Source organism: Aristolochia californica, unplaced genomic scaffold, assembly GCF_029961685.1.
Source record: "Aristolochia californica isolate CCGP_79_NKW_82.1479 unplaced genomic scaffold, dmAriCali1.0.hap1 SCAF_2, whole genome shotgun sequence".
Taxonomy (NCBI): Eukaryota; Viridiplantae; Streptophyta; class Magnoliopsida; order Piperales; family Aristolochiaceae; genus Aristolochia; species Aristolochia californica.
The window spans coordinates 45,649,651-45,676,295 of record NW_027181881.1 but is presented as its reverse complement, the minus strand read 5'-3'; the positions used below and the strand labels follow the sequence as shown (position 1 = coordinate 45,676,295).

Genomic DNA, 26,645 nt, shown 5'->3' with positions numbered 1-26,645 from the left:
CTTCAAGTTTATACTTGACACTAATCAAGGAAAACAAAAACTAAATAAATATCAATGTAACATCCAAGACACACAAAGTAACCAAGCACCAAATTTTGATAACTCTCTGTTTCTTGAAGACCAGTATTTGACATACCTTCAGCTTAGAACCAAAAAGAAAAATAAATGATGTACTCCTTGCATAGAAACAAAAGAAACAACCACTAGTCAACAGCAGATGCATGAACAGACACAAAAAACAAGAAAAAGATAAGGAGAACAATCTTTCCACTTAAATTGCCATGAGAGAATTAGAATATAAAAAACACAAAGCAGCCACTAGTTACGTCCTAGTATAAGAGAAGGAAATAGTCAATCAAGCTTGTTTGGCTTTGACAAGCATACAAGAAAAGCATATTGTAAAATTAAGAAAGTTTGCCAATATATTTAGGAACCAGGCAACATCCACACGATAAAAGATGCACATCCGAACTGTCAGAAAAAAAAAGGAAAAAAGAAAGAAAATAAAAGATCATTGCGGACAAGACAAAATATAGAAGATATTCTTTTCAAATACTGAGAAATGAAAAAAACCAGACTTCAAAAAATCATTCAATCGAAGACAAAGGTACAGGAGAAAGTAATGACTGGTTACCATTAAAATGAAGATGTTCTCATTTGTTAGGTGGTGTCCATTTATTATATTTGATTGCTATATTAAAGAAGAAGAAGGGGCCACTTTTCCTTTATTGTTACTAGGCTACTGTTAAAGATCTTCTCCAGTACAGAACGAGAAATGGCAACTTTCAGACAATTCATCTCTGTTAGTACTTCTTTTAATGAAGTAGTTTCAATATGCAACAGCTGTGCTGTAGTCAAATTAAGCTATCATGAAACAAATTCTGACAGTTTCACTTTCATTTCACAAAGGTTTAGATTTCTAATCATGGAACGCTTCCCTGCATTGTATTGATTGTTTATCTAAGTTTTACATTGAGTAGAGCCTGTTTAAATTTGACTAGCACAGTGGCCCAAATGGAAACCGTTCCTTACAACAATTACAAGGTGAACATGGGAAACCAGATCATTCCACTAGTTTACCCGAACCCCAGACATTTTAACTTTCAACCAAGGCCAATTTCATCTATAGATAGCCACAGGAGGAACTTTTAACCTAGAATCCATGAGGAACGGAATTACCTGCGGCCTCTCTGCTAAATCGCGGTAGAACAAGTACTCTGCTTCATAATCGTGCAGATGCAGCTCAGTTTTCTGATTTGTATGATAATGATGCTTAGCCAAAACAGATTTTCCAAACCCAAAAAGACTAACTCTGTCACAAATTCCTAAAGCAAGCATGACGGCTTGCATGCCTGAAGAATAATGGAACATACCACCATCATGGATCGGCCCCCACTCTTCTGGAGTCTTCCCAGTTTCTTCGACGAACCTTTTCAAAGAGTAATACTTCACAATTCGAGTACACAACACATCGAACCGTGCATCAGTAACGAGCAAAGGAGCCTTGAGCGACCTGTTACAGAAAGCGTAGTCCATGAAATGCAGGGCTTGGCATATATACATCACGATTGGAACTTTTTCTCCGTAGGGATGGCAAAAGCAGGTCTCTCTGCGAGAGCAGAGATGAAGAATATTACTATTCACGAAAGAAATATTGGTTTTAGAACCGACATGGCGCTCAAAACCCTTGGTCCGAGCATTGTTCAGTCTTATCACAATCTCAAGGCCGTCGATCAATGGCCCATGATCATTCTTGAGAAGAATCCCGCTATTCCCTACCACAGCACAAGAATCGTATTTACGGTCGGAACTGGACAAACCGTAGTGTTGATCAAGAGGGCGCTTAATGTGATCGATTAGCTCTGTCATAATCTCAGGTTGAAATCTTTTGTTCCGAAACCAATCTCGGAGAGATTTACGGAATTTAGGCCAAAGACTTTGGTACTTGGGGGAGCAGAGCAGGATTGGAACTCTCGCGGTCGATCTCGGCGGTTCATCGAGATGATGGTACCAGCGCCAAGAGGAGATGGTACGGTAATGCGCTTGACTACCCAAGTTCCCTTCCACTAGCTGCTCAATCTCTCGTCGGGTTTTTTCCGCTCCCAGCTCGATAGCCGCGAACCGGAGCAAAGTTGAATTGAAGACCACCGTTTCGCCCGCAGGAGGGAGATTATCCGAGAAGTGAGAAGTAAAGTTCCGGCGAAATACAGTTCTGAAGCTCAGTGCGGTGCCGACTGCGATCAAGAGAAAAAGACTGAAGAGCGGGCGGATGGATTTTTTCATTGAAGATAACAAAACTTCCGAGCCAGGCGACGGTTTCAGCTAAAATCCGAAAACCCAAGCACAGAAAAACCAGATATTCCCGACGGAATGTCTCAACATACTTACCGACAAAAAAAGGAAAAAAAAAAAAACTGGAAACCTGCAAGAAACCCAAATGATGCACGCCCCGCAGCTGAAACACTGAAGAAACGAAGTTTCACCAACATACGGCAAAAAAAAAATCCTCCGCACTTGACGCCATTGCTTATCTCAACAAATCAAATCCACCCACAATCAAACAAAAGAGCAACAACACCCAGCAAATGAATCAGCTCAATCAGAATCAACGAGCAACCGCACAACCCTAATCAGAGCTCCGCAATAAGATGCCCCGTCCAGTTTCTTATTTAGAAAAAAAAGAAAAGGAAGAAGAGCGAGACAAGGAAGGAAAGATCAGATCTCATGCCGCGTTCCAGTTTGAGTTACGAGAGGCTCATTCGCTACAGCAGAGAATCTCGGAGCTCTAGGAAGAAGACGAGAGAGGCGAGCATGAAAGCGAACAATCCCTGCATAGAAGCAAGCAAAGGGCGTGTGATTGTTTAGACTCATGGAGGCGTATTAAAAAATGCGGTTGGGGGAGTGAGGCTGACAGAAGCGAGAGTGGAGCAGGAAGCAAGGGGTGAAGGCCGATGTGGATAACTGCGCTTAACCGCCTTCGACTTTTCACTAATCCTTTAGATTCGGCCTTAATTCTTGATCAACTGATCGGATTTTGAACTTAAGCCATAAAAAAGCAAAAAAGGATTAAAAAATAAAATTGCTTGAATCCCAAATGAGTTAACCCTCTTGATTCGATGAAACGCAACGCGTTGGGTATATCGGTCAGTCATTCTGATTCGATTGTCTTCTTTCCCAACGGCTCGCTTCTCACCGGTATTTGCTTTGCTCTTTTTTCATCTTTGACGCCCATAAATCCTGTTTTTTAAACCCAGAAAGCTAGTTTCTTGACCTTTGTTGCCATTACCAAGTCAGACATCTCTGTTTTTCTGAAGATTAGAAGCCAGGAACGGAGGAGCTAATTGGCCAAAGGATAGCAGCCAGGGAAGCGAGAAGAAATCATGAAAAACTCTTTCAGATACCTTCCTTGAACGACCACAATTGCTTGCGGGCCAAAAAGAAAAACAAAAATAGCTCGCAACGCCAGAAACAGATTGCACGTAAAGGCCAACCGACAAACTTCTGTTCATCGAAGAATCAAGCTAAGCAGTTTAATCAAACTGGTTCATTGTCATTATCCGGGGATCATATCTGTCCCAGCTTAACCCACACGGCAGACAGAATGAATCGAGATGCTCCCATGGCTACCATCTGCACAATCAGGAGTCAACTCCAGGCAACGAAAAACATAAAAGCCAGATTGACAAAAAGAAAAGGGGGGGATCCAAACGGGTCACTCTCCAGTGTCATCTGTAGTTTGAAGCGACTGATCTTGGGCTTATCTGGTGCAGCAGATCTGCGTTTGATTACTACTTTCTGGAGTACCCAACCACTAAGGATCTGCGTGCACCAAGGCATCAGTGATGGCACGACTAACAGCAAAATATAGTAAAAAACCTAAAACGGCCACTCCGTTGCCTTGCGTTTGGTCTCTCCACCTCATAATTTCCTGGGCGCAGCCTCTGTTTAAAATACGGGGTGCAAAGTAGCGTGACTTAGTGGGGGTGGATTGTAACACGCATTAATTTGTTTAAACAGAGTGCCAGTTTTATTTTTGAATGTCCGACTTATAAAATCAAGATATTTGTATTCATTGATACATGTAGGCACTCTTTTGTGGCTAAGTGGAAGCCCGTATAAATAAATACTCTGATACCATGTGAAGTTAGGTCCAAAGTTCGTCTAAAAATGATTAACCAACTTAGAAAATATTTTTCTTAACTGAAAAAAATAAATCTTTGGATATACTAATATATGTAGGAAAACTACCATAAGCATCAGTGTCAAATGCACCCAGTCGGATCCATGACCAGAATCCGATTAATGATGATGGCCTGGATCCGATGAGAGACGCACTAACTCAATTTAATATGAATAGCAATAGTTGAAAAGATCATATGATGCTGTTTACATCCAAATTAAGTTGTGAACCTTGGTGAACTACGCCAGTACTATATTGTCTTCTTGCAAGCTTCTTCTGACAAGAGGCTCTTCATCCAGACTGCGTCGCTCTCTGAACCTGCATTATCGTCGTTCCTATTCCAACTCCACTTTGCATGTGTTTGGTTGACGACTTTCAGTTGCCCATGGCCGAAACTTGCTTCCCTAAACAGCGATATCTCTGGCTTCGGATCTATATACCTGTCAACCGCGAACATATGAATTATTTCTTACATAAACCACGAAAGATTCAAACTTCTGTAAGTGGAACTTACTTGCTCGCCAAGCCTTCTCTGTTCCCTCCATCGCCTATTGTTATATGCACCGGGCCACAATTATCCTCCTTCCCTCTGTACACTCGAGTCTGAAAATTGAAACAGTTCATGGGGAAGGAACAGTATAAGATGGTCGTCGTGAATAAGATTCTTTAAAGTCAGAAGAAGCTTACGAAGCGTTCATAAGCATGGACGTGCCCGGCGAAGACAGCATCGACGCGAGCTTCGTACAGCAGCTCTTCCATGGCTTCTTTCATCTGATCTCCTTCCCCTTGATGAGCGGTATTCGAATTGTACCACGGCGCGTGAATCAACGCGAACACCCACGGCGTCTTCTCCCTGTCCACCTTCGCCAAATCCGCCTGGAGCCACTGGTACTGAGCCGACTCGAGATCGAACTCGGCATAAGAACCCAACATGAGTACATGAACTCCGACGACATCAAACGAGTAGTAGAGGTTAGACTCGGAGCCGCTCTCCTCGAACGGCATCCGCCACCTCGCATTGTAGGCTTTGAACGATTCGGGATGAAGGACGGGAATCTTCTCGATCTCATGGTTTCCCTGCGTCACCATCCAAGGCCTTTGACTCGCCAACGGCTCAACGACTCGACCGAACGAGTCCCACAGATTTTGCAGGTAGTCTGCGTAGGAGAGATCCCCGGGCAATAGCAGCAAATCGTAGTTGGAGGCTTGAATGTGTTGCAGCGTCGAGTTTGTCCATCCCGTCTGCCCTAGATCACCTGTGTCATTTACCAATTCTTAAAATTCTGTTTTGACATGGACAGATCATTTCCAATCCAGTAAAACTACAGAAGCTCACCGACAATGGCGAAAGTAATGGGGAACTGAGTCGGAGGGGTTTTGAAGCTGAACTCGCGAGTTGAGTCGGAGCCACACTGGTAGTAGTATACCGTGCTTGGCTCCAAGGGACCAATAAGGACATCGTGAATTTGGCCAGATTTGTACAGTAAATATCTATACGAAGTAGAAGTTCCATGTGAAGAGAGATCATATACTCCAGGAGATGTCCCATACTTCACCAAGGGTTCAGAGTCGCCCTCTGTGATCCATGATACTCTCATCTTCTCTCCACCCACTACTGATATATGCACCTGTTAAAAGTCTAGAAAGCCTTACTATATATGAATTGTCAAGTATAAACTAAATAAAAACCTAGCAAGTCGACTATTGGAAATTTATGGTAAGAATGAATATGAAGATGGCTCTCTTCCCATCTTTGTCTCCTCGATCGTTTCTTGACGTAAATGGTAGCCTTTTGAATACTTTGGTCTGGCGATTAGCACCGAACTTACCGTATCCAGAATAGTAATATAAATTACTGAAACATTCATATGATTGTAGGATTTTTTTTTTTTTTTTCTACTCAAGCTTCACGATTCTATCCCTTTTCAAATGGCTCTCTTGTCATCTTTGTCTCCTCGATCGTTACTTGATGTAAATGATAACCTTTTTAATAATTTGGTCTGGCGATTAGCATCGAACTTAACGGATTTCAGAAAAATAATATAAACTACTGAAATGTTCATATGATTGTAGGAATTTTTTTTCTTCTCAAGCTGCACGATTAGATCTCTTTTCACATGAACCAGTTTTTGGTCGATAATGACTACCGCAAAATGAAACAATTTATAAATTGTCGTGCCTGCGACTCCCTCAGAATATTCCCAGTTTTCTTCCGGCGGTTCACCCGCCTTCAACGTCCAAAATTGTCATCAGCCAGAGGGGAGTATGATCAAATCCAAATCCTCCGTCAGGGAATGTCTTTTCGGCGACGCAGACCGATCTAAGATGGAACAGACGGCTGGATTGGGATTTTAATTACACATCCCATATCGATGGGATTGAAAATGGTATGGAGAATTGATCATGAGATGTGTCAGAGAGAAAAAAAAAACGAAGGGAGACGACGTACGTACTTGTTGGGGAGAAGCCGGACCGTAGTCGTCGGAAGGTTGGACGGAGAGCATTTCCCGCGGCGGGGGACGTTCGTAGCCGCGGCCGGTTCCGAGAAGAGCGGCCAAGAAGACCCCGAGAAGCAGGCGATGGAGGAGACGGGGCCTCGCCATTGCCGATAACCGCTGGCACCGCGTTGTTCCTCCTTCGAAACATCAAAATTGGCTATAAATAAGACGGTTGAATGTTGCCGGTTCAAGTGGTAAGAGAATGACACGTTTCAATAATACTGGATTGATTATCGCCTCTTTCGTCGGACTCATCTATCCGTATCCATCGCGACGGGTTGCGTAGAGCACCCCACCGGCCGGTTTCGCTGGGAGGGATTTCTTCCCACGTACGCCGACTGCTGCATGCCGACTAATTTTTAACGAACTCTGCTTTACTGCTTGGCCTTTCTGCTGTTTGTTGTGGATTGGAGTTGATACGTTTGACGTTGACTGTCAAAAATGTAACCACGGAAAAGGAAATTTGAGAACGCAGGTTGGAATTTCGAATATCCGAAAATGGTTCTTCCGTCAAACAAGTTCGTTCTTTCTTTACACGTTTTCTCTATCAATTCATAGAGAATGGAGGAGTTGAGGACACTGGGCTAGCCAAGCAAGCAGAGAACTGGCGAGTCGCAACCCAGGTGAGGTGTTGACGTGTGAATATCAGAAAAGAGAGCACCAAACTAGCAAAACGAAGAATGTTTAGAATGGGCAAACTCAAACAGCTCCTGTAACCGACAAAAGATGAAGAGAGAAAACTGAAGAAGAAAACACAGAAACGGGAAAGAGACGAAAGATAAGAATAAAGAAAAGTACCAAACCTCTTCTTTCATCTGTGATCTCATACTTGTAAAAAACTGACTAGATGTGATATGGTTCACAGATTCTTAACAAACTTAGAGGGAGTCATTTGGTTTGCCCGATTATTCTTGCCTATAATTTGCTCTTTCCTTCCTGAGGATGTGGTTGGAGGATAAAGAAATTACCATGAGTGAGGGAAACACCTTGTGATTACGGGTGGCATTGAGTAGACCAAGCTCAAACTAATGCAAATTTGAGTTTGGCTTGACCTAGGTCTTAAATTGAACTCGAACTCGAACAAGATAAATTTAAACGAGTCCAAATTCAAGTTTGAGCCAGGTTCAAGCTCAACATACATTTAAAATTACAAAAAATACAAAACTACAAAATGAATAGAGAAAATTTGATCATAAGCTTAATACTATTGAATTGCATGCTAATGTAGGAGAATCCAATACTTTACGATGAGGCATACTAATATACAATAACCAGCTTAATAGATCTAATAGAAAACATAAACTTCGCCATTAATAGTGTTTATTTTATTGGCAAATAGTAATGTCGGATGTTGAGAAACCCAAAAGTTGAACAATCGATCATCTTTGAGGTTTGAGGTAAATAAAAGTAATCATCAACCAACTAAAAATTATTGAGGGCAATGAGGGTAAAAGTTTTTTTTTTAAGAAAATCTATGCTAACAAGTCGAGTGGGAAAATCTCAAAATTGACTTGTTATACTTAACGAGCCTTATTCCAAGTTTGAGTTTGAGCCGAACTCAAGTAAAAACTAAATTGAATCAAGTTTTTTATGAGCCCAGTTCAAACGGCTTGCGGGTCAGTTGTGACCTCCAAAGAGTTCTAAATGCAGAAAAAACGGATCTGATTTTGGCCCAATACGGTTTAGGAATCTATATGCCCATCACAACGGTAGCCATCTCTCTCCAACATATTATTTTATTCATGAAAGGCCTTACACACTAATCACTATAATAAAAAATCATAATTAATCTACATATACTATACTTAAGATAAGTCCTAAAAACTAAATTAAGGTTGGCAGATTATACAAAATTGTCATTGTTGAACAACACCAATGTGTTAATTAAGTTGTTAAATGTGGTTTTGAATTTAAAATTAGATCCCCTTCTTTCCTTAAGCAAACCTCTAATTGATATGTTTCTTGCAGATCAGTTTTGTTTGTGACCTTTGATTCACATTCAGAGATACATTATCTCCTGAAATGGGATTTTTTTTAAAAAAAATCTGGCCTTGGAAGAGGATTATCCAACCGAGCTCCATCTGTCTCAGTCCAGTAGAAGAAGCTATATAAGTCGTTGACTATGAGGAAGAAAATGCTGAAAGATGTGCTTGGGTGGTTTCTTCACGCAGAGAATTTGCCAGATGATGAGGCCAGCTGTAAAAATGTGAAGTCAGGTATCCTTTTATCTTCTGATATTTATTTCTTCAGTCTGCAATCCTTTCTGGAGAACAGCCATGGCGAGATGGAGCTCTGCTCACACTATGTTGGCAACCATTTGCTTTGTTTGCGTTTGGGTGCATTCGAGTGGGTCGGAATATGTCCGACCTCCTCCCCGTCGCATCGTCTGCACCTCTCATAATGGTTCAGAAGCTCATCCGCAACAGGTTCTCTCTCTCTCTCTCTCTCTCTCTCTCTCTCTCTCTCTCTCTCTCTCTCTGGTTATCCATTATTCAGACTTCAAGATACACAGACCAACCGAGGGCTTGGATCGAACTGTAATGTGATTTACAGTGGGAAAGAGTTGAAATCTTGCTAGTTGCTCTCTCCGGTGGGTTTCAATTCAATTTCAGACACCGGTTTGAGTTATTAATTAGCAATGGCTACCGCTGCTTTTTTAGAAATTGGTAGGGAGACTGTTGCCCGAGAGTTTTTATTGGCCAAGTGAAGATAACAAATAGATAAGGCTTTTGTTGCAACCAAGCAACTGCAACTGCCTTTGCACCGCTTATGAGTCTGGACAAAAAGAGCAACAGTGTATCGCCAAAATAGATAACATTCAACAAAGTCGCTTCAGGGTGTTCTCTTCCTTATTCTGCACTTTTTTTCACTGTTCAGGTTCATATTTCAGTGGTAGGGAAGGATCAGATGAGAATTTCATGGATAACAGACGATAAAAGCGTCCCATCGTTGGTTGAGTACGGTACATCACCGGGAAACTACGAGGCATCGTCTACCGGAGAGCATACCTCCTATCACTTCTTCTTCTACACGTCCGGCAAAGTTCACCACGTTAAAATAGGACCGTTAACTCCCAACACTGTCTACTATTATCGCTGTGGAGGAACCGGCGAGGAGTTCAGCTTCAGGACGCCTCCGGCGACGTTTCCTATCGAATTTGTCATCGTAGGTTGATATCACTTCTCCTTGATTAGAGAAATATTAGAGAGAATGCTCAAATACGCATGCATTACATTCTCATTGCTTTTGTTAATGGGAACGACCAGTGCTTCTCACTGAAACATGACGCTGGAAGAAGCTAGAATTTTCGTCTTTAAAGCGTATTGTGCAGCCAAGCTGGTTGATGTCACTGTAGGTGTTTGATCGATTTTTTTCTTTGTTTTTTTTTTTTTTTTTTTTTTTCACAGGTGACCTGGGGCAAACAGAATGGACAGCATCCACTCTTACCCACATAAAGAAGTGGGACTACGATCTCCTTCTTCTCCCTGGGGATCTCTCCTACGCCGACAACCAACAGCCGCTGTGGGATTCATTCGGCCGCCTGGTGTCCCCTCTCGCGAGAAGCCGACCATGGATGGTCACGGAAGGCAACCATGAGATTGAGAAGGTACCCATCATCGGTCCCCCTGCATTCAGATCCTACAACGCACGATGGCTGATGCCATTTGAGGAGAGCGGATCCACCTCCAACCTTTACTACTCGTTCGAAGTCGCAGGCGCCCATATTGTCATGCTCGGTTCTTATGCTGATTTCGACGCCAAGTCTGCTCAGTACAAGTGGCTGAAAGACGACTTAGCCGCGGTGAACAGGCTGAGAACCCCATGGCTCATAGTGCTCATCCATGTTCCCTGGTATAATACCAACCTCGCTCATCAAGGGGAAGGTGAGGACACGAGAAAAGCCATGGAAGAGCTGCTCTATAAGGTCGGCGTCGACATCGTCTTCGCAGGGCACGTTCATGCCTACGAGCGTTTTGTAAGCTCTCGCTGATCTGTTTAATTATCTGATTTTCCACTTTACTTCTTCCAGGATGATTTGCTAACTCAAGAACTGTTTTGGCTGCAGACCAAGGTCTATGACAATGAAGCTAACCCCCGTGCTCCCATCCATATTACAGTCGGTGACGGAGGCAACAGAGAAGGGCTTGCAATGCTGTTAGTATATTAATTAACTTCCTCTGCGATCGAAATGCTCTTATCAGACGAATTATGACATCCTAATTTGAAACATTAACTTCGTTTGTAATTTGAATGTAGGTTTAAGACGCCAGCTTCTCCTCTATCCTTGATCCGAGAGGCAAGCTTCGGACATGGGCGTCTGAAGCTAGTGAACCAAACACACGCGCACTGGTCTTGGCACAGAAACGACGACGATAACTCCGTCGTGAGCGACGAGGTTTGGCTGGAGAGTCTCGGTGAGCGCCGTGCAAGCAAGGGTGTGGATGGCGAAGAATCATCGGCTCAAGCAAGGGATGAGCTATAGCTGACCGAAGCGTTGGTCACAGGGATTTGAGCTTGAAAGTAGAATTTCATTGTGTTGGAAACAGTAGAGAAAGAATGAGAGGTTACAGGAGTTGTCTTAACCAGGTCTCTTTTTAGACTTTTACAGGGGTCAGACCACCGGATTGATCTTTAATGAATATTACATGACTATAACACAAAATCACGGGATTTAAGACGTTAATTTGGTGGAAAATGGGTTTGAGTTTTTATGTAGAATCTTCTTTTGTGTGGAAATGATGGTTGGGGAAACTTGACCCTTTACAGCTTTTATGGTGGCAATAACCCTCCTCACCTCCCAATATTGGAAGCGTTTCCTATACATTCAGCTATATTAGCACTCAGGCTAGTGCATGGTTTTGGTCGATCTCGACATTCACAACGATTTTCATCATTGATTACACCCTTTAATCGAGTTCTTGAGGGAGACTCAGTTTTATCTGAGCTTACAAAACCCAAAGCTCGTAGATTAAACGTAACTGAACAAAGTAACAGTACAGTATCCAACATAAAAAGGGCTACAAATCTCACCCTTTGTAGACTATACTTGCAACAAAGTCAGACCCTTGGTAGTATTCTATTGACAGGTATTACTGGGTTAGCATACACATCCTGAGCACCCACAAGCCCTTTCATGGTATTACCTGGTGCAGAACAGATAACCCATGCGTTAGTTACATTGTAAGATGTATCCAGTTACAGTTGAGCGCAAAAAAATCATCCTCTAGTCTTGCCATAGAAGAGCATCACGAGCTGCCTAGTATTCCACTAGGATTCAAAGATTAATTTCTTCAAAACGTAATTCAGACTCTTGCTACCACGGATAATGCGGTTTTATCACATAAGAAAAAAAGTGGGAAAAAGAAGATAAGCACCTGCTGCTTTTGCGTTTTCTCACTATCGTTCTCTTTGTTTCTAATAAAAAAGGAGAAGTGACAGATTGATATTTAGAAAGAGTGCCAGAGACTCGTCCTAGAAAGTGAACGAGAAAAACCCAAGAGAAAACATACACGATAGGAACTTTGCATTGTTATAAATGAACGCCATAAATCTGTCACCGCAACCAACCTTGCTTGGTGATGAATCTAAAATAACTGGTTCAAACAATAGGCAGCAAACCCAGAAGCCAATGAACAAACAAACAGACAACACAGAGACTGAAAAGCAACTGCGAAATGAAGTGCAGAGACAGAAGGGAGCTTTAATTTTCTTTTAAACATGGTGGTACAAATTCCCACTTCCTATAAGAGATAGGATAGGTTGAGAGGGCGGCAAGGATAGAATAATAGATCACACAATCCAATAAGAAAATAACAATTGCCTCCCACTTTACCCAAAATGCTTAGTTAAAAACTGAAACCATGACAACATCAAAGATAAAAGTAAAAAAGCAGGGAATCCAAGGACTATTTCTCCCTCCCCTAAAAAGAAAAAGGTTTACTGTAGACCTACTTTGATATAAATCTATAGAATTTACATCTGCAAAAACCAAAAGCTTCACATGGGAACCGACCTACTTTGTGAACAAAATAAATCAGAGATTTTCTTCAATCGAATGTCATGGCGGGTGAGTTCAAGCTCATCTAAATCAGAAAGACGCTAAGGGCCTAGTCAGTAATACATAGTTACTCAGCTTCTAAAGACTAGAGTATTCAACTATTTTGAAGCTCTGCAAATAATTCAGGAAAATGCCAAACAAAGAACAATCATATTTATACAAAGGGAAAAGAATAGCTCTTTTTTTTTAAAAAAAAATCTTTTATGACAAGATATCCAAATAAAACTAAAAAACAGGGGCATTTCTTTTTCTAAAGAACTACTAAATCACAGAAATCATTGCATAAGATAAATTTCCAAGGCAAAATTTATGTTTTCTCTCTGTTTATTTGCTCTGTGAGTGCAAGGGGCTTCTCACATCTCAATTTCAAGGCAACCGATCAATACAGCAGCAAATTCATCAGAAAAAAAAAGACCAAACGATTTTCTTCTTTGTGGAAACTGAAAACAATTATACCTTCGATTTTACCCTCACATCGTCCGTCATTTAAAAACTACAGAAGCAACAAATTGCAAAGATTGGAAAGATTGGAAACAACAAAACCTAGCCATGTGTGATGGGCAATCTTACCTAAGATTAGTAGCACTAACAGAAACGTCACAATCACCAGCCACCGCGCACCAACGATGCCTTGTAATCAGCACAAGCAATCTGAATCACACCGAAACAGAGGGCAAGCACAATCCAAGAGCCGAGCAACACAGCAGACGGAAATTCCCTCTTATAGGACACAGTGTCGGAATATCCAGGCAAACCCAGAATAACAACACCGGCGGAGTGCAACAGTATCTGGTAAACGCCCCCAACGAAAACCCTCTCCCCGTCCATGAATCCCTGATGGACGAAGATGAGGACGAAGCCGGCGGCGATGGTCAACAACGCAGCAGAGAGAAGCCAAACGTCGCCGAAGGAGTAGGAGGAGGTGAGCGTGTTGAGAGGCCCATGGCGGTGGGAAGATCCGAGATAGAAAGCGAAGGCGAAGGAAAGGCAGAAGCCGGAGAGAATGATGAGGATGGATTCGTTGTAGGCGATGGAGGGGTCAGGGAGAGAAGGGGAGAGGGCAAGAAGCCAGCAGCCAACGGCGAGGATGGCGCCGATGTCGAGAACGAGGGTGGCGCCGAGGGCGTAGCGGGCGAGGGGGAGGGACTTGGAGGGGAGGAGAGGCTGGCGTTTAGGATCGAATTCGTTCATGGCACCGAGAAGGAGAGAGGAGAATCGGTCGAGGAAGAAAGAAGATGTGGGGAAGAGAGGCATCGGGTGAGAGCGGTGGAGGCTTGATGGATCGGTGGAGAAGAGAGATTGTGAAGAAACTCTCTGCTTCGGACTCTCTCTCTCTCTATGTTTCTGCCACGCAGCAAACGAAGACGATTGCGCCGAGGACACTCGCCGTGCTATTTAAAGGACACACGTCTACTGATCTTCTTCTTTGAAAGGGGGTGGTTACGAAAATTTTATCTTTATCTTGTATCTATATGATCTTCGTATTCAAAATGGGTATAAGTGTAGATAACTTTATCTTCGAAATCTTTGAAATAGGGTATTAGTGTTGATAACTTCATCTTCATCTTCATCTTAGAAATTTAAAATCATTGATTTTAATAATTATAAAAATAACTAATTAAACAAAGTGTTTTAGTTAACAATATTTTAATTATCACTATTAAATTATTAATAAAATAAAGTAAATAAAAAAATTTATGATTAATAAATAAAAAATATTATATTAATAACATAAGATAGTTTTATATTATATTAATTAATAATATATTTTAACATAATTAATGATGATATATTAATCAAATGCATATTTTAATTATATTTTATTTACCAAGGATTTAAATATGAAGTTTAATATAGTTATAAAATAAAATAAAATAATAAATAAATACATATACAACTTTTAAAATAACCTAAAAAAAATTATTCAAATAACGAGTTCATGCCTTTAATATTCTTACCAGAATATTCATCAGAATCCTTCGTGACTGCTTCTATCCCCTTTACACTACTTAGAAGACTTTGAATTTCTTGTATCTGAGCAATGCCGTCACCTTTATCTTGAATCGAGTCTCTGATGTACTCACTCTCTGGAAAGCACGAAGACGACTCATTTCCCCGCACTGATTCAACCTCTTCAATCGCAGTTTCTTCCATGACTTCAAATGTGGTCTCAACTTGCATAGTTGGCCTACAGTGATTCTGAATTTCGGGTTCAGCAACATCAAATTCTTCAAGATTGCTAAGTTGTTCATCCTTGTTATTGATTTTTGGACTGCTATGGCTCTTTGCAGTCATAGAATCGACCGATTCAATCGGAACGATAAGATCCTCAACAGGTCGGTGTTCAGAATGAGGAGAGAGGATAATGAAAGATGGATCATCTCTACAACTTAATTGAATCGAAAATCCATTATTCTCACCTGACTCCCAAACAGTGGTACCTTCCAAATACATAGATGGATGATCATCCACCAGATCTTGCTCCGGCTGCATAAGGGTACCTTTTTCATCTGTTTACTCTGCCATTTTTTCTGTTCCCTCAGGAATTTTGTCTTCGGAAAAATCAGAAAGCAGTCGATTTTCTGCCATTTCAATTCTTTTCCTGATTTCATCGTCGTGAATGTCTCTTAGGGAATCCGGTTTGGACGGATCCAAGTACTTTACATCATTAAAATCATCAGAATTATCAGCCTCTGTACTTTTTTCCTTGACCAAATTTCCTTTAGATGCATAATCTAAAACATCCTAGGAAGGCTTCAATAGCAAATACGGCGAGTATAGTCCTTCATCTACGGTCGCACCACAGCACGAACACTTTGCATCCTTGGTACCCAGTTGGCTGTTAGACGCCCCGTCTCTAGAAAGCAAAGAGAAAAAAGCGATTTGTTGCTCCGCCCCACCCATTGAAGGCCGCGAGGAGGAGCAGTCGAAGACGAAGGACAAGATCAACGTCGGGAGCGCAGGGAGACGAGAGAGGGAAGGAATGCGGGAGAGAGGAAGAAAAAAGAAAAATGACGACGCGCGATGGGGGGTGCAAGGAGAGAGAGGGAAAAATATGAGCGTCGCCCATTCTTCAATTCGAAGGAGATAAAAGGGCCTTCTTCCACATCTTCTACATGATTGAAATTAAACCGTGGAGATGAAGAACCCCTTCATCCCCTGCATCAAGATGAAGCTTCATCTGTGTTCCACTAACGATTTCAAGTGTTGAAGGGCATTATGTGGTTGAAGATCGTCTCGTCCTTCGAGTTGACTAACCCCCCCTTTATCTACAAATGTATAAAGAATAGAAAATAATTTTCTGAGTGATAGTGAAAAGCACAGGTTAAAAGGAAAGTTATTAAGGAAACAGGGTTTGAAACAATAATTTATGAAATAGTCCTTTTAATATGCAATAGTTTTTTTCTTAAAAAATTAAGAGATAGCTCCTATACTACGAATATTTATAGTAACATGCATTTTTTTCTAACCTATGTCCAGTGAATAGTCCTATCAAACTGAAACTTTTTAGCAACACAACTGGCGGAAATCTATGGGAAATTCATGAACAGTGGATTTGGACTAGTTTCAGTATAAAAAAGTAAGCATTTTGGTAGTGGTGGGTTGGGAAAGAACAAAGAGAAGTTGTTCAGCTTTCTGTCAAGACAGGTATATTCTATACCTATCTCTTCTTCTTGTCCTTTTCCTGCTCTTACTTCATCTCAAAACCTGTGCGCGACGCTGAAGTCATCTTCTTCTTCTCTTGTTCTTTCTTCCTTTCTTCTCCGTCTTCTTCTCCTTTATTTTCTTTTTTTTTTTATGTTTGTTTTTTTTTTTTTTTGTGAAAAGGGTTTAGGGTTTAGGGTTTACGGTACTTCAACTGCAGGTTTCCAACACTTTGTATCCTGGTCCAAAAGGCATGTATGTCTTGAGTCTATGTATTAATTATTTTTAGTTGAATTTGCAGCTTGTCTGTAAACTGCTCACTCTGAAGTATGTCCTGCATTGCTGGAAAAACAAAACGTCGAGACCGCACTTGTTAAGTGGACATCAAGGGCGAGGTCCGGTGGCTAAAACTCTCCTTTCAGACGCATGCTTGTTTTGTTTCTATCTACTTAAACTGCTCACTTTGGAGTTCGTCCTGCATTGCTGGAAAATCAAAACGTTGAGTCCGCACTTGTTAAGCAGACATTGAGAGCGAGGTAAACCGTGGCTAAGACTCTCTTTTCAGAAGTTAGCATGTCTTCCAAACTAAACACACTTGCCATTTGGATACTTATCCTTCAGAAGTTTAAAACAAAGGAGTTTTGTGTAGACTGTAGGATGATGCTTATTCTTTCGATCATGTTTAGTGTGCCATCAGATGTAATGGATCAATTTGCACTTTCCACCTGTGGGTCAAACCGAAAACTAGCAAATTTGCACTTTGCATGCCTCTTTGGGCCTTTTGTGCAGTCATAGATTTAGAATGGAAAATGAAATAACCAGAAAAAGTGACAACAATGGAATTTTGGTGGAGCTCACTTCACCTAGACGAATGAATTACACTTTTTCTTATTAAAGATCAAAAGTGGTATTCCACAACGAGAGGTGGAATTTCACTTTCCACTTTCATGTCTGAAGGGTAGATGGGGAGAGCATCCCATGACCCTGCTTGCCCCCTTTGGGAGAGGTGGGTGGTGGAGGTGATTTGGCTCACTCATTTTATTTTATTTTATTAATTTGTATCAGATGGTGAAATTGAATACCTTCTTTTTAGAGTTAACAATCTAAATATTCTTATTTGTTTGGTTGTTGCAGACAAAATGTCTACAATATTCAGTGAAGTAGTGGCACCCAAATCCTTACTAGGATCACAGAGACAAAATATGTTGTTAAACCAAAATTATCACAAACAAAAGCGGCAGACCTTTCATCGACGCTTCATCAGTCAGCAATGTTTTCCTTCTTATGTGTCTCATGGATTAATTTCTTCGAGGAGCTCTCTTGCATTGAAGATGAGAGCTGTTGTCTCAAGAGATTTAGCCAGCGACACTGAAGAATCAAGTACATTTGAGAGGCCTCCGGAGATTATTCATTTATTTTGAGTTCCACTAATTCAAGACAGTGCGACAAAGGAACTTCTTGGGCTGCCCCAGAGGAAGATTACTAGACACATTGTAGGCTTAAAAACAGAGCAATGTTTTAATGTTGGTTTAAATTCTGCTCTTTCCAGTGGGAAACTAGATATTCTTAAGTGGCTCCTTGGAGAAACATATGAACCCCAGAGTTTACAGAATGAAAGTTTTCTTGATAAAGAAGTGCCTGAGGGAACTAACATAGTATTGATTGAGGTGGGTCCACGTCTATCTTTCACAACAGCATGGTCAGCTAACGCTGTTTCAATCTGCCAATCTTGCACTTTGACTGAGGTGATTCGGATGGAGAAGTCGAGGAGGTACTTGTTGCATGTAAAGCCTGGAAGTGGGTTGTCTGAGGAAACTCTCATTAATCAGTTTGCAGCTTTGGTTTGCATGATCGTGTGACTGAATGTGTTTATCCCATGCGGCTTAAATATTTTGAGACCAGTGCAGTTCCTGAATTAGCGAACCGTGTTCCTGTTATGGTGAGAGGAAGAGACGCTTTGGAAGAGATTAATGAGAAAATGGGTCTGGCATTTGATGAGCAGGATTTACTGTATTATACACGGTTGTTTAGGGATGAGATTAAGCGGAATCCTACTACTGTGGAACTCTTTGATATAGCTCAGTCAAATAGTGAGCACAGTAGACATTGGTTTTTTAACAGTAAGCTGTTAATTGATGGGCAGCCAATGCCCCAAACTCTTATGCAAATTGTCAAGAGTACCTTGAAGGCGAATCCAACCAACTCTGTTATTGGATTCAAGGATAGTTCAAGTGCCGTAAAAGGTTTTTCAGTGAGTGCACTGCGTCCAGTGTCACCTGGTTCAGCATGCCCCTTGTCTCCTATTAATCGTGACCATGCTATTCTATTCTCGGCAGACACTCACAATTTCCCTTGTGCTGCGGCACCCTATCCTGGAGCTGAAACAGGTGCAGGTGGTCGGATCAGGGATACTCATGCAACAGGTCGGGGATCTTTTGTAGTTGCTTCTACTGCAGGTTATTGTGTTGGAAACCTACAGATTGAAGGCTCTTATGCCCCATGGGAAGATCCGTCTTTTTCATACCCATCGAATTTGGTGTCTCCATTGCAGATCTTGATCGATGGTAGTAACGGTGCTTCAGATTATGGAAATAAATTTGGAGATCCCTTGATTCAGGGGTTCACAAGAACATTTGGAATGGAGCTACCAAGTGGGGAAAGGCGTGAGGGTTGAAGCCCATAATGTTTAGTGGGGGTATTGGGCAAATTGATCATGCCCATATAGTGAAGGAAGAACCAGAGATTGGAATGCTTGTTGTGAAGATTGGTGGTCCTGCATATTGTATTGGAATGGGAGGTGGTGCTGCATCAAGCATGGTGAGCGGACAGAATGATGCGGAACTTGACTTCAATGCTGTTCAAAGTGGAGATGCTGAAATGGCACAGAAATTGTACCGTGTCGTTCGTACTTGTGTTGAAATGAGTGAAAGGAACCCCATCATCAGTATTCACGATCAAGGTGCCGTGGGAATTGTAATGTTGTAAAGGAAATTATTCACCCAAAGGGTGCAGAAATTGATATCCGGAAAATAGTAGTTGGTGACCACACAATGTTTGCTTTGGAAATATGGGGCACTGAGTACCAAGAACAAGATGCAATCTTGGTGAAGCCAGAGAGTCACAGTTTACTAGCCTCAATTTGTGAGCGAGAAAGGGTTTCTATGGCTGTAATTGGAAGTATAAGTGGTAATGGATGGGTTGTACTGATAGACAGTTGGGATATTGAAGGTTGCCGATCTAGTGGAGCCCCTCTTCCCTCTCCTGTTGTTGATCTTGAGCTAGAAAAGGTTCTTGGAGACATGCCTCAAAAATGCTTTGAATTTAAGCGGATGGTTCATGATCGAGAACCACTTGACATTGCCCCTGGTGTCACAATTTTGGACTGTCTTAAAAGTGTTTTGAAGCTTCCTTCCGTCTGTTCAAAACGCTGCTTGACAACCAAGGTGGATAGATGTGTAACAGGGCTTGTGGCTCAGCAGCAGACAGTTGGGCCCTTGCAACTTCCTCTTGCTGATGTGGCTGTGATTGCACAAATTTACACTGATCTCACTGGAGGTGCTTGTTCAATTGGTGAGCAACCTGTTAAAGGATTATTGAATCCAAAAGCCATGGCAAGATTGACTGTTGGGGAGGCTCTCACAAATCTTGTTTGGGTTAAAATCACTTCCCTTGAGGATGTTAAAGCCAGTGGAAATTGGATGTATGCGGCCAAGCTTGATGGGGAGGGGGCTGACATGTATGATGCGGCAATTGCACTTTCAGCTGCCATGATTGAGCTGGGCATTGCTATAGATGGTGGAAAAGATAGTCTTTCTATGGCAGCCCATGCTTCAGGAGAGGTTGTTAAGGCCCCTGGGAATCTTGTATTAGTGTCTATGCCACTTGCCCCGATATCACAAAAACAGTGACTCCTGATTTGAAACTTGGGAATGATGGGGTTCTTTTACATGTAGATTTAGCAGGAGGTCAACGGAGGTTGGGTGGTTCAGCCCTTGCACAAGCTTTTGATCAAATCAGTAATGATTGCCCAGATCTGGAAGATGTTTCTTATCTCAAAACGGTGTTTGAGGCTGTTCAAGACCTTATTTCAGGTGGGGTTATCTCCGCAGGTCATGACATCAGCGACGGTGGAATCATTGTTTGTGCTCTTGAGATGGCATTTGCTGGAAATTGTGGTGTGCAGTTAGATTTGAAATCACAAGGAAAGCGCCACTTTCAAACTCTTTTTGCCGAGGAGCTTGGTCTTGTGTTTGAAGTGAGCAAGAAGAATCTGGACACGGTCAGAGAAAAACTTCTTGGAGCTCATGTTTTCTCAGAAGTTATTGGGCATGTGACAGCAAGGCCTACAGTAGAATTATGTGTTGATGGAGTCTGCCTTTTGAAAGAGGAGACATCCTTTCTTAGAGATATGTGGGAGGAGACCAGTTTCCAGCTGGAGAGCTTGCAAAGACTTGCATCTTGTGTTGAACTCGAAAAGGAAGGACTGAAAGCTAGACGAACTCCTTCATGGACCTTGCCATTTACTCCTGAATTCACCAGTAACAACTTTATGGGTCTGATCAGAAAACCAAAGGTTGCTGTGATTCGTGAAGAAGGGAGCAATGGTGACAGTGAGATGTCAGCAGCCTTTCTTGCCGCTGGTTTTGAGCCTTGGGATGTCGCAATGTCTGATCTATTGAATGGCTCCACCTCGCTCTCTGATTTTCAGGGAATTGTGTTCGTTGGAGGTTATAGCTACGCAGATGTGTTGGATTCGGCAAAAGGTTGGTCGGCTTCCATAAGATTCAACCAACCACTTTTGACCCAATTCCTAAGATTTTATGATCGTCCTAACACATTCAGTCTTGGGGTTTGCAATGGGTGTCAACTCATGGCACTGCTTGGATGGATCCCGGGGGGGCCGAAGTTGGTGGTGTCTTTGGTGATGGTGGGGACATCTCACAGCCAAGATTCGTCCATAATGAATCTGGTCGGTTTGAGTATCGATTTACTAGTGTGAAGATAGGGGATTCCCCAGCAATCATGTTTAAAGGTATGGAAGGAAGCACTTTAGGTGTTTGGGCTGCTCATGGGGAGGGTAGAGCCTACTTCCCTAATGAGGGTATTCTTGACAGAGTTTTGCAGTACAACTTGGCTCCATTGAGATATGCTGATGATAGTGGTAGTGTCACAGAGGTTTACCCATTTAATCCTAATGGTTCACCATTGGGTATCGCAGCCCTTTGTTCACCAGATGGGAGGCATCTTGCTATGATGCCACATCCTGATCGCAGTTTTATGATGTGGCAATTCCCATGGTGCCCAAAGGAATGGGTATTTGATAAGAAGGGGCCTAGTCCATGGTTGAGGATGTTTCAGAATGCCCGAGAATAGTGTTCTTGAATTGAATCACAGGCAAAACAGTGACAAAGAGTTTCTATATGGTATTTCTTTGATTGTCTTTGATATGTAGTTTTCTAGTTGCTGGTCCTACTTCACTTTATGACCAGGATTGGTTATTATTGTTGTTTGCTGGCTCTCTATTTTATACATGATGTAAATACCTCAGAACTATCTAAGCACAAAAAAGTCTATGAATGAAAATGAACTGCAGATTTCTGCAGTAAAATTCACCTTTTTCAGTAACAAATTGCTTATTACAAGTAATAAAAAATCCAGGATAAGAATAACCTAACCGAGCTTTAAGTCTCTCCCTATTTTTATTTGACATAACCTGAATACAATATTCAATTCAATTGTTGGAGACAGACCCAAAAATGGAGGTGAATTGCTGGAGAGCTTTCGCAACTCTGGCTCAACTGGTTCACCTGCTTATGCCCCTGTGTTCATTGGATAGCAGAGGAAATGACAGTTTCCGTGCTCGTGGATGTCACCACTAACTCTCTCTGCCCAGAAAAATCGACCTGTTCTGAAGCAATTTATCGTGAATTTCTTTGTGTGCCTTTTTGGTTTATGTTTTGGACGTGATCATGTGAGTCGAGGTTAGTAAGTTTGATGTGTGTTATTTAAGAGAAAAATTAGCTGGAAGGTTGGAAATATTTTTTGGTGACAGCTCTGGGAGATTGTTTCTGTCATATGCAGTCCCGTCGAGCTGGTGATTTACGTTATCATTTTTTTCATCTCAACATGGAGGGAAATACATACTTTTAACTTATATAAACTCTGAAGGTAATATGGTCCCTTGATTTGTAATCCTAATTTTTGAATTTTACAATTCAGATTTTGGTCCTTCCCAGTTATCAATTCATTGTTGGATGAGAGGCCGGTACTCTGATTGCTTTGACTGCCTCCATTATTTAGCTTGGCAGGAGAGAGTGATGTATGCCATTTCTACATGATGGCACTGATGATGGTAATTCCAGTGCCAACTGAAAAAACACAAAGGGCATGCGCTACCACATTTAGAGCATTTACAGATCATCTGAAGATTACACGTGAAGCGGAAACCACCATGCCTGGCGATTGATTGTCACCTATGTCGTGTCAAAAGCTGACCCGGCGAATCTGTCGCCAAGCCAGCGCCTTTTACTTCCATTATTAAGACCACCATTATACTATTTAAATTACAAGTTATTATTATTGCTGACACCCGAAAAAGTGCTTACCGCCGCGAAAAGCAACACTACCCCACACGGCAGACATCCTAACCAGATTCCTGTACCAAGACCAAATTACCTGAATACCCATAACAACAAGAGTGCAGTCGACGGCGGAGTAGGGGCAGTTTCGCCATATTAAATGCCTCACGGCCACTCCACGCAAGCATCAAATAAAAACGAAAAACCAAAACAATGATAAAAAAGGTAGAGGCGACGTGATCAACAAGGAAGCCAACTCCTTTTTCAACCCACAGTATTTCTGCCCTTTCATTATAAAGAAACTAAAAAAAGATTAAAGAAAAAAGAAAAAATCTACGGTTCAGAATTAACCACACCAATAGCCACCCCACCAGAACGCGGCTAGTTTCGAGAACGATCACCAACCGTCGGATCCCCGTCTAGCTTCTGGACTTATCTCCACCACCGAGGTAACGGGACCCATTAGACCTTTTCTAGCTTCTCAGCTATGACGACGGGGTTGGCCTTGGCGATCGCCTCCCTCGCCGCCGCCTTGTAGTCGAACGTGCAGCCATGCTGCTCCGGGTACCGATGCAACTTGCAGAAGGTGGGACCACAACGACACTGGAAGCCGGTAAGACCGACGCGCTTCTGGCACGTGGAGCACCGGTTGGCAGGCACCGCGGACGGTGGCTGAGTCGTCTCCGGAGCGGAGGAAGACGGTGAGCAGATCAGAGACACCGGGTTGCGTACGCCGTCGGCGGACGGAGGCGCCGGGGAAGGAGAAACTCCATTGAGGGAGTTTTCAACGGCGGACTTCGCAGAGGAGGCTTGTTCTTCTTTTAGGCGGAAATCTCTGTAGCACTTGGAACAGAGGTTGAGGGTCGCGGGATTGCCGAAGAAGCCGCAGTTATTAGCGCAGAGACAATGGCCCTCCTGGGCTTGACATCGGTGCTCCTCTGCCATGGCTTTATGATTCTCCAAAGATGTTGAACTAAAGACTTATATCTGCAAGAAGGGAATTGTATCTAGGGTTCGTGAGGAGATATCATCAGAATCAGCAAGTATAGAGATTTATATAGGTGAAGGCAGAAAAGTCAAGACAGCAGGGTTCTTTGACACAAAGAAAGGTCTCATCATAACATCGGACGCGGTTAAGAACGAAACTGGAAATCACACACACACACAAGATTAGGAATTAGGATTTCCTCGAAGAGAAATAGAAATATTAATAAAATAGATCAAATATGGAAAGGAAAACGAAAAAACGACCGAATACAGTTCAGAAATTATCGACTAAGCCGGAATTAGGAGATCAGACATCAATGTTTTTCTTATAATCGATACCACTCCAAAAAAGGAAAAGAAAAAAAAAAGAAAAAAAAGAGGAAAAAGCAAACGCCAAGATTGTACCCAAAGATCAGCGACAAAACCAGACAGAAATCCCCTAACAGACCAACTAAAAGCAAGAACAAATTAACGCTTAGACGGTCAGATTTGTCCGATAATCGCAAAAATCTCGGATCAGCACAAACTTACAAACACGTCAAAGAGGAGAAACAAAAGAAGCAAATAAATTAGGGCATAGAAGCTCTACCTGTGGAACCGTCGTCTTCAGAGATCTGAACAATCCAAACAGAGATGGATAAAAACTCTCTCTTCCGCCTGGGAGGATCACAGATTTAGGAATGGAAAGAAAGGTTTTGAGAGGCGCAGAAAGGAAAAAGATTTATTATATACAGGTAGATTAGAAGACGCCAACCTTTTCTTCTTTAATCTTTAACTTTCTCCTCCCGGAGGAAAAAAAAAAAAAAAAGTAAAACCACGGAATCGCCCAAAACCACCAGCAGTCTTGAGTACAATCCCGGTTTCTCGAAGATTCCACTCGCCTTCCGTCTGCCCCGCGTTCTTCCTCCTCCTTCCAACGCTCAATAAATAATAAAACACGTTTTACAAAACCCACCATTTTTTCATTGCATTTACAGAAGATACCATTTCATTTTTTTTCCTTCTTTCCGCACGTCCCGGTGGCGGGCGGTTCATTTTTATACACTAAAAAAGACCAAAACTTCCAAGTATTATAATAAATTCTAGAAAGAAGTGCCCTAAGCTTTCATGTCAAATTTAATGGTTAAAACGAATTCAGCTTTTAAGGTAATTTTCGAATTACTTTCATCTAAATTTAATAATTCAATTAATTAATTAATTAATGACACCGAGTTTATGATGACTTATTTTCTAAATATAATCAATTACTTTAGGACGAATTTAAACCTAATTTTAACATGTATTAAAATAAAACCTTAGTTTAGTTTATGTTCCATCTATTTGCACTTCATTTTTGTAGTTCATTTCATGTCTTAATTTACCTCACACGGGTTAATATAATAAAAAAATTATATAATCATTCGTCAGAAAAACCTCTAAATAACCCCATTTTTTCCGTGGACCTCGTGCACAAAATGTATGGTTGCAACTAGGGGTGGCTACCGAGTCGGCTTGCGAGCAGCTCAGTGCCGGTTCGGTTCGGTATCTCTCGAGCTCGAGCCGAACTCAAGTTCTAGAATCGGCTAATTTAAATTAACGAACCGAGCTTTATCGAATCCAGGTTCGGCTCGACGGTGAGCCGGCTCGTTAATTTAAAGAGCGACAAGATTTGGGAAATTTTCGGGAGTCTCAGGATCGGGAGAGACTCTCTTCCATTCCTTCTCTGCGATTCCCATGCTTCTGCCATTTCCCAAGATTGGCACCAGAAGAGTACCTCAGAAAAGTTTCTTCCCTCTCTGCAATGCACGTTTTCGTTTCCAAAGCCCTTCTAAAACTCCACAGAAATTTGTAAATTTCCCCTTCTACCGAAGCCCTATTCTGAATTGAGGCTTCTATTTCATGTAAATGTGAAAGCATGATGATTGGGACCAAGAATCGGGGTTCCATCACCGAAGATGATATTGCGTTGCTGTTGCAGAGGTATGAGTTTGTGAAAACTATTTTGGTTTTGTTGTGATGTGTTTGACACAGGGAAACTCTATTGAAGATGGGAATATGGGTCCCCGTTTATGCAAAGAACACCCTTCTTGTTTGTTTCTTTACTTTTTTATGTCGTTAAGTATCGGAAGTCAAAACCACTTATGCATTTTTGGTAATGAATGTTTTTTATTGTACAACTTTGGCTTTGTGTTGGATGAACTATTTATTGCTTAAAGATTCATTATTTTTAATTAGTTGTAAGTAATTTGTGAATTTGTTTTGCCTTTTAGGTATACTGCAATGACAATCCTTGCTTTGCTCCAAGAAGTTTCTCAGATTGCTGGTGCGAAAATTGACTGGAACACATTGGTGAAGAGGACTACTACTGGGATTCAAAGTGCATGGGAGTATTAGATGCTATGGCATCATTTGGCCTACCATGATGAGGTGGTAGAAAAAATAGAAAATGGGGCGGAACCACTGGTCAATGTTGTCTTCTAGAAGTAACAATATGTTTCCCCCTTGTGAAACAACATACTACACTTGGAACTAGTCCACTTGATGTCTTTTAACTTCTATTATGAACTTTTGGATAATTTTATTTTTTATCTGATACATAAATAGTTCGGTTTTTCTTTCTAGAGTCACTTCCTGATAGTGGCTCGTAGTAGCCATGAATAATATAGTCCTTATCTTTTCATGTGCATGGTAGTTGGATTCTGGTAGGAAATGATGATGTT

At 41.7% G+C, this 26,645-nt stretch overlaps 4 protein-coding genes, 1 long non-coding RNA gene and 1 pseudogene across 6 annotated transcripts; 2 read left to right on the top strand and 4 right to left on the bottom strand.

The window, feature by feature from the left end:
- Positions 1–939: 939 nt before the first annotated feature.
- Positions 940–3,500, bottom strand: LOC137956231 (beta-1,6-galactosyltransferase GALT29A-like). The gene is made up of 2 exons (XM_068803621.1): positions 3,105–3,500; positions 940–2,828 (listed from the first exon to the last, which is right to left on the bottom strand). The coding sequence occupies exon 2, from the start codon at positions 2,281–2,283 to the stop codon at positions 1,120–1,122; it is 1,164 nt and encodes a 387-aa protein (XP_068659722.1). The 5' UTR covers positions 2,284–2,828; positions 3,105–3,500; the 3' UTR covers positions 940–1,119.
- Positions 3,501–4,429: 929 nt separating this feature from the next.
- LOC137956522 (probable purple acid phosphatase 20) lies at positions 4,430–6,702 on the bottom strand. Its single transcript, XM_068804055.1, has 5 exons — positions 6,634–6,702; positions 5,517–5,808; positions 4,868–5,436; positions 4,695–4,783; positions 4,430–4,620 (listed from the first exon to the last, which is right to left on the bottom strand). The coding sequence occupies exons 1-5, from the start codon at positions 6,682–6,684 to the stop codon at positions 4,431–4,433; spliced, it is 1,191 nt and encodes a 396-aa protein (XP_068660156.1). The 5' UTR covers positions 6,685–6,702; the 3' UTR covers position 4,430.
- Positions 6,703–8,895: 2,193 nt separating this feature from the next.
- Positions 8,896–11,342, top strand: LOC137956230 (purple acid phosphatase 22-like). 2 transcript variants are annotated; one of them, XM_068803619.1, is made up of 5 exons: positions 8,896–9,104; positions 9,556–9,847; positions 10,104–10,654; positions 10,745–10,833; positions 10,936–11,342. In XM_068803619.1, exons 1-5 carry the CDS (start codon positions 8,955–8,957, stop codon positions 11,159–11,161), a joined length of 1,308 nt encoding a protein of 435 aa, XP_068659720.1. In that variant the 5' UTR covers positions 8,896–8,954; the 3' UTR covers positions 11,162–11,342. The 2 variants fall into 2 exon arrangements, with proteins under 2 accessions (XP_068659720.1, XP_068659719.1); XM_068803618.1 differs by having other exon boundaries at positions 10,086–10,654.
- Positions 11,343–11,624: 282 nt separating this feature from the next.
- LOC137956776 (uncharacterized) lies at positions 11,625–14,106 on the bottom strand. Its single transcript, XR_011113268.1, has 2 exons — positions 13,307–14,106; positions 11,625–11,822 (listed from the first exon to the last, which is right to left on the bottom strand). It is a non-coding gene; the product is annotated as an uncharacterized lncRNA (long non-coding RNA).
- A 2,713-nt stretch (positions 14,107–16,819) lies between these two features.
- Positions 16,820–21,947, top strand: LOC137956022 (probable phosphoribosylformylglycinamidine synthase, chloroplastic/mitochondrial; annotated as a pseudogene).
- A 1,092-nt stretch (positions 21,948–23,039) lies between these two features.
- LOC137955805 (zinc finger A20 and AN1 domain-containing stress-associated protein 4-like) lies at positions 23,040–24,865 on the bottom strand. The gene is made up of 3 exons (XM_068802932.1): positions 24,701–24,865; positions 24,536–24,603; positions 23,040–23,946 (listed from the first exon to the last, which is right to left on the bottom strand). Exon 3 carries the CDS (start codon positions 23,902–23,904, stop codon positions 23,422–23,424), a length of 483 nt encoding a protein of 160 aa, XP_068659033.1. The 5' UTR covers positions 23,905–23,946; positions 24,536–24,603; positions 24,701–24,865; the 3' UTR covers positions 23,040–23,421.
- Between the last annotated feature and the right edge of the window lie 1,780 nt (positions 24,866–26,645).

Excerpts from the sequence above, each read along its gene's own strand:
- LOC137956231 (XM_068803621.1), bottom strand. The coding sequence starts at position 2,283 with ATGAAAAAATCCATCCGCCCGCTCTTCAGTCTTTTTCTCTTGATCGCA.
- LOC137956522 (XM_068804055.1), bottom strand. The coding sequence starts at position 6,684 with ATGCTCTCCGTCCAACCTTCCGACGACTACGGTCCGGCTTCTCCCCAA. Across the intron at positions 5,437-5,516 it reads CATTACTTTCGCCATTGTCG|GTGATCTAGGGCAGACGGGA; the intron begins GTGAGCTTCTGT and ends TAAATGACACAG. Across the intron at positions 4,621-4,694 it reads AGAGAAGGCTTGGCGAGCAA|GTATATAGATCCGAAGCCAG; the intron begins GTAAGTTCCACT and ends CGCGGTTGACAG.
- LOC137956230 (XM_068803618.1), top strand. The coding sequence starts at position 8,955 with ATGGCGAGATGGAGCTCTGCTCACACTATGTTGGCAACCATTTGCTTT. Across the intron at positions 10,655-10,744 it reads TTCATGCCTACGAGCGTTTT|ACCAAGGTCTATGACAATGA; the intron begins GTAAGCTCTCGC and ends TTTTGGCTGCAG. Across the intron at positions 10,834-10,935 it reads AGAGAAGGGCTTGCAATGCT|GTTTAAGACGCCAGCTTCTC; the intron begins GTTAGTATATTA and ends ATTTGAATGTAG.
- LOC137955805 (XM_068802932.1), bottom strand. The coding sequence starts at position 23,904 with ATGGCAGAGGAGCACCGATGTCAAGCCCAGGAGGGCCATTGTCTCTGC.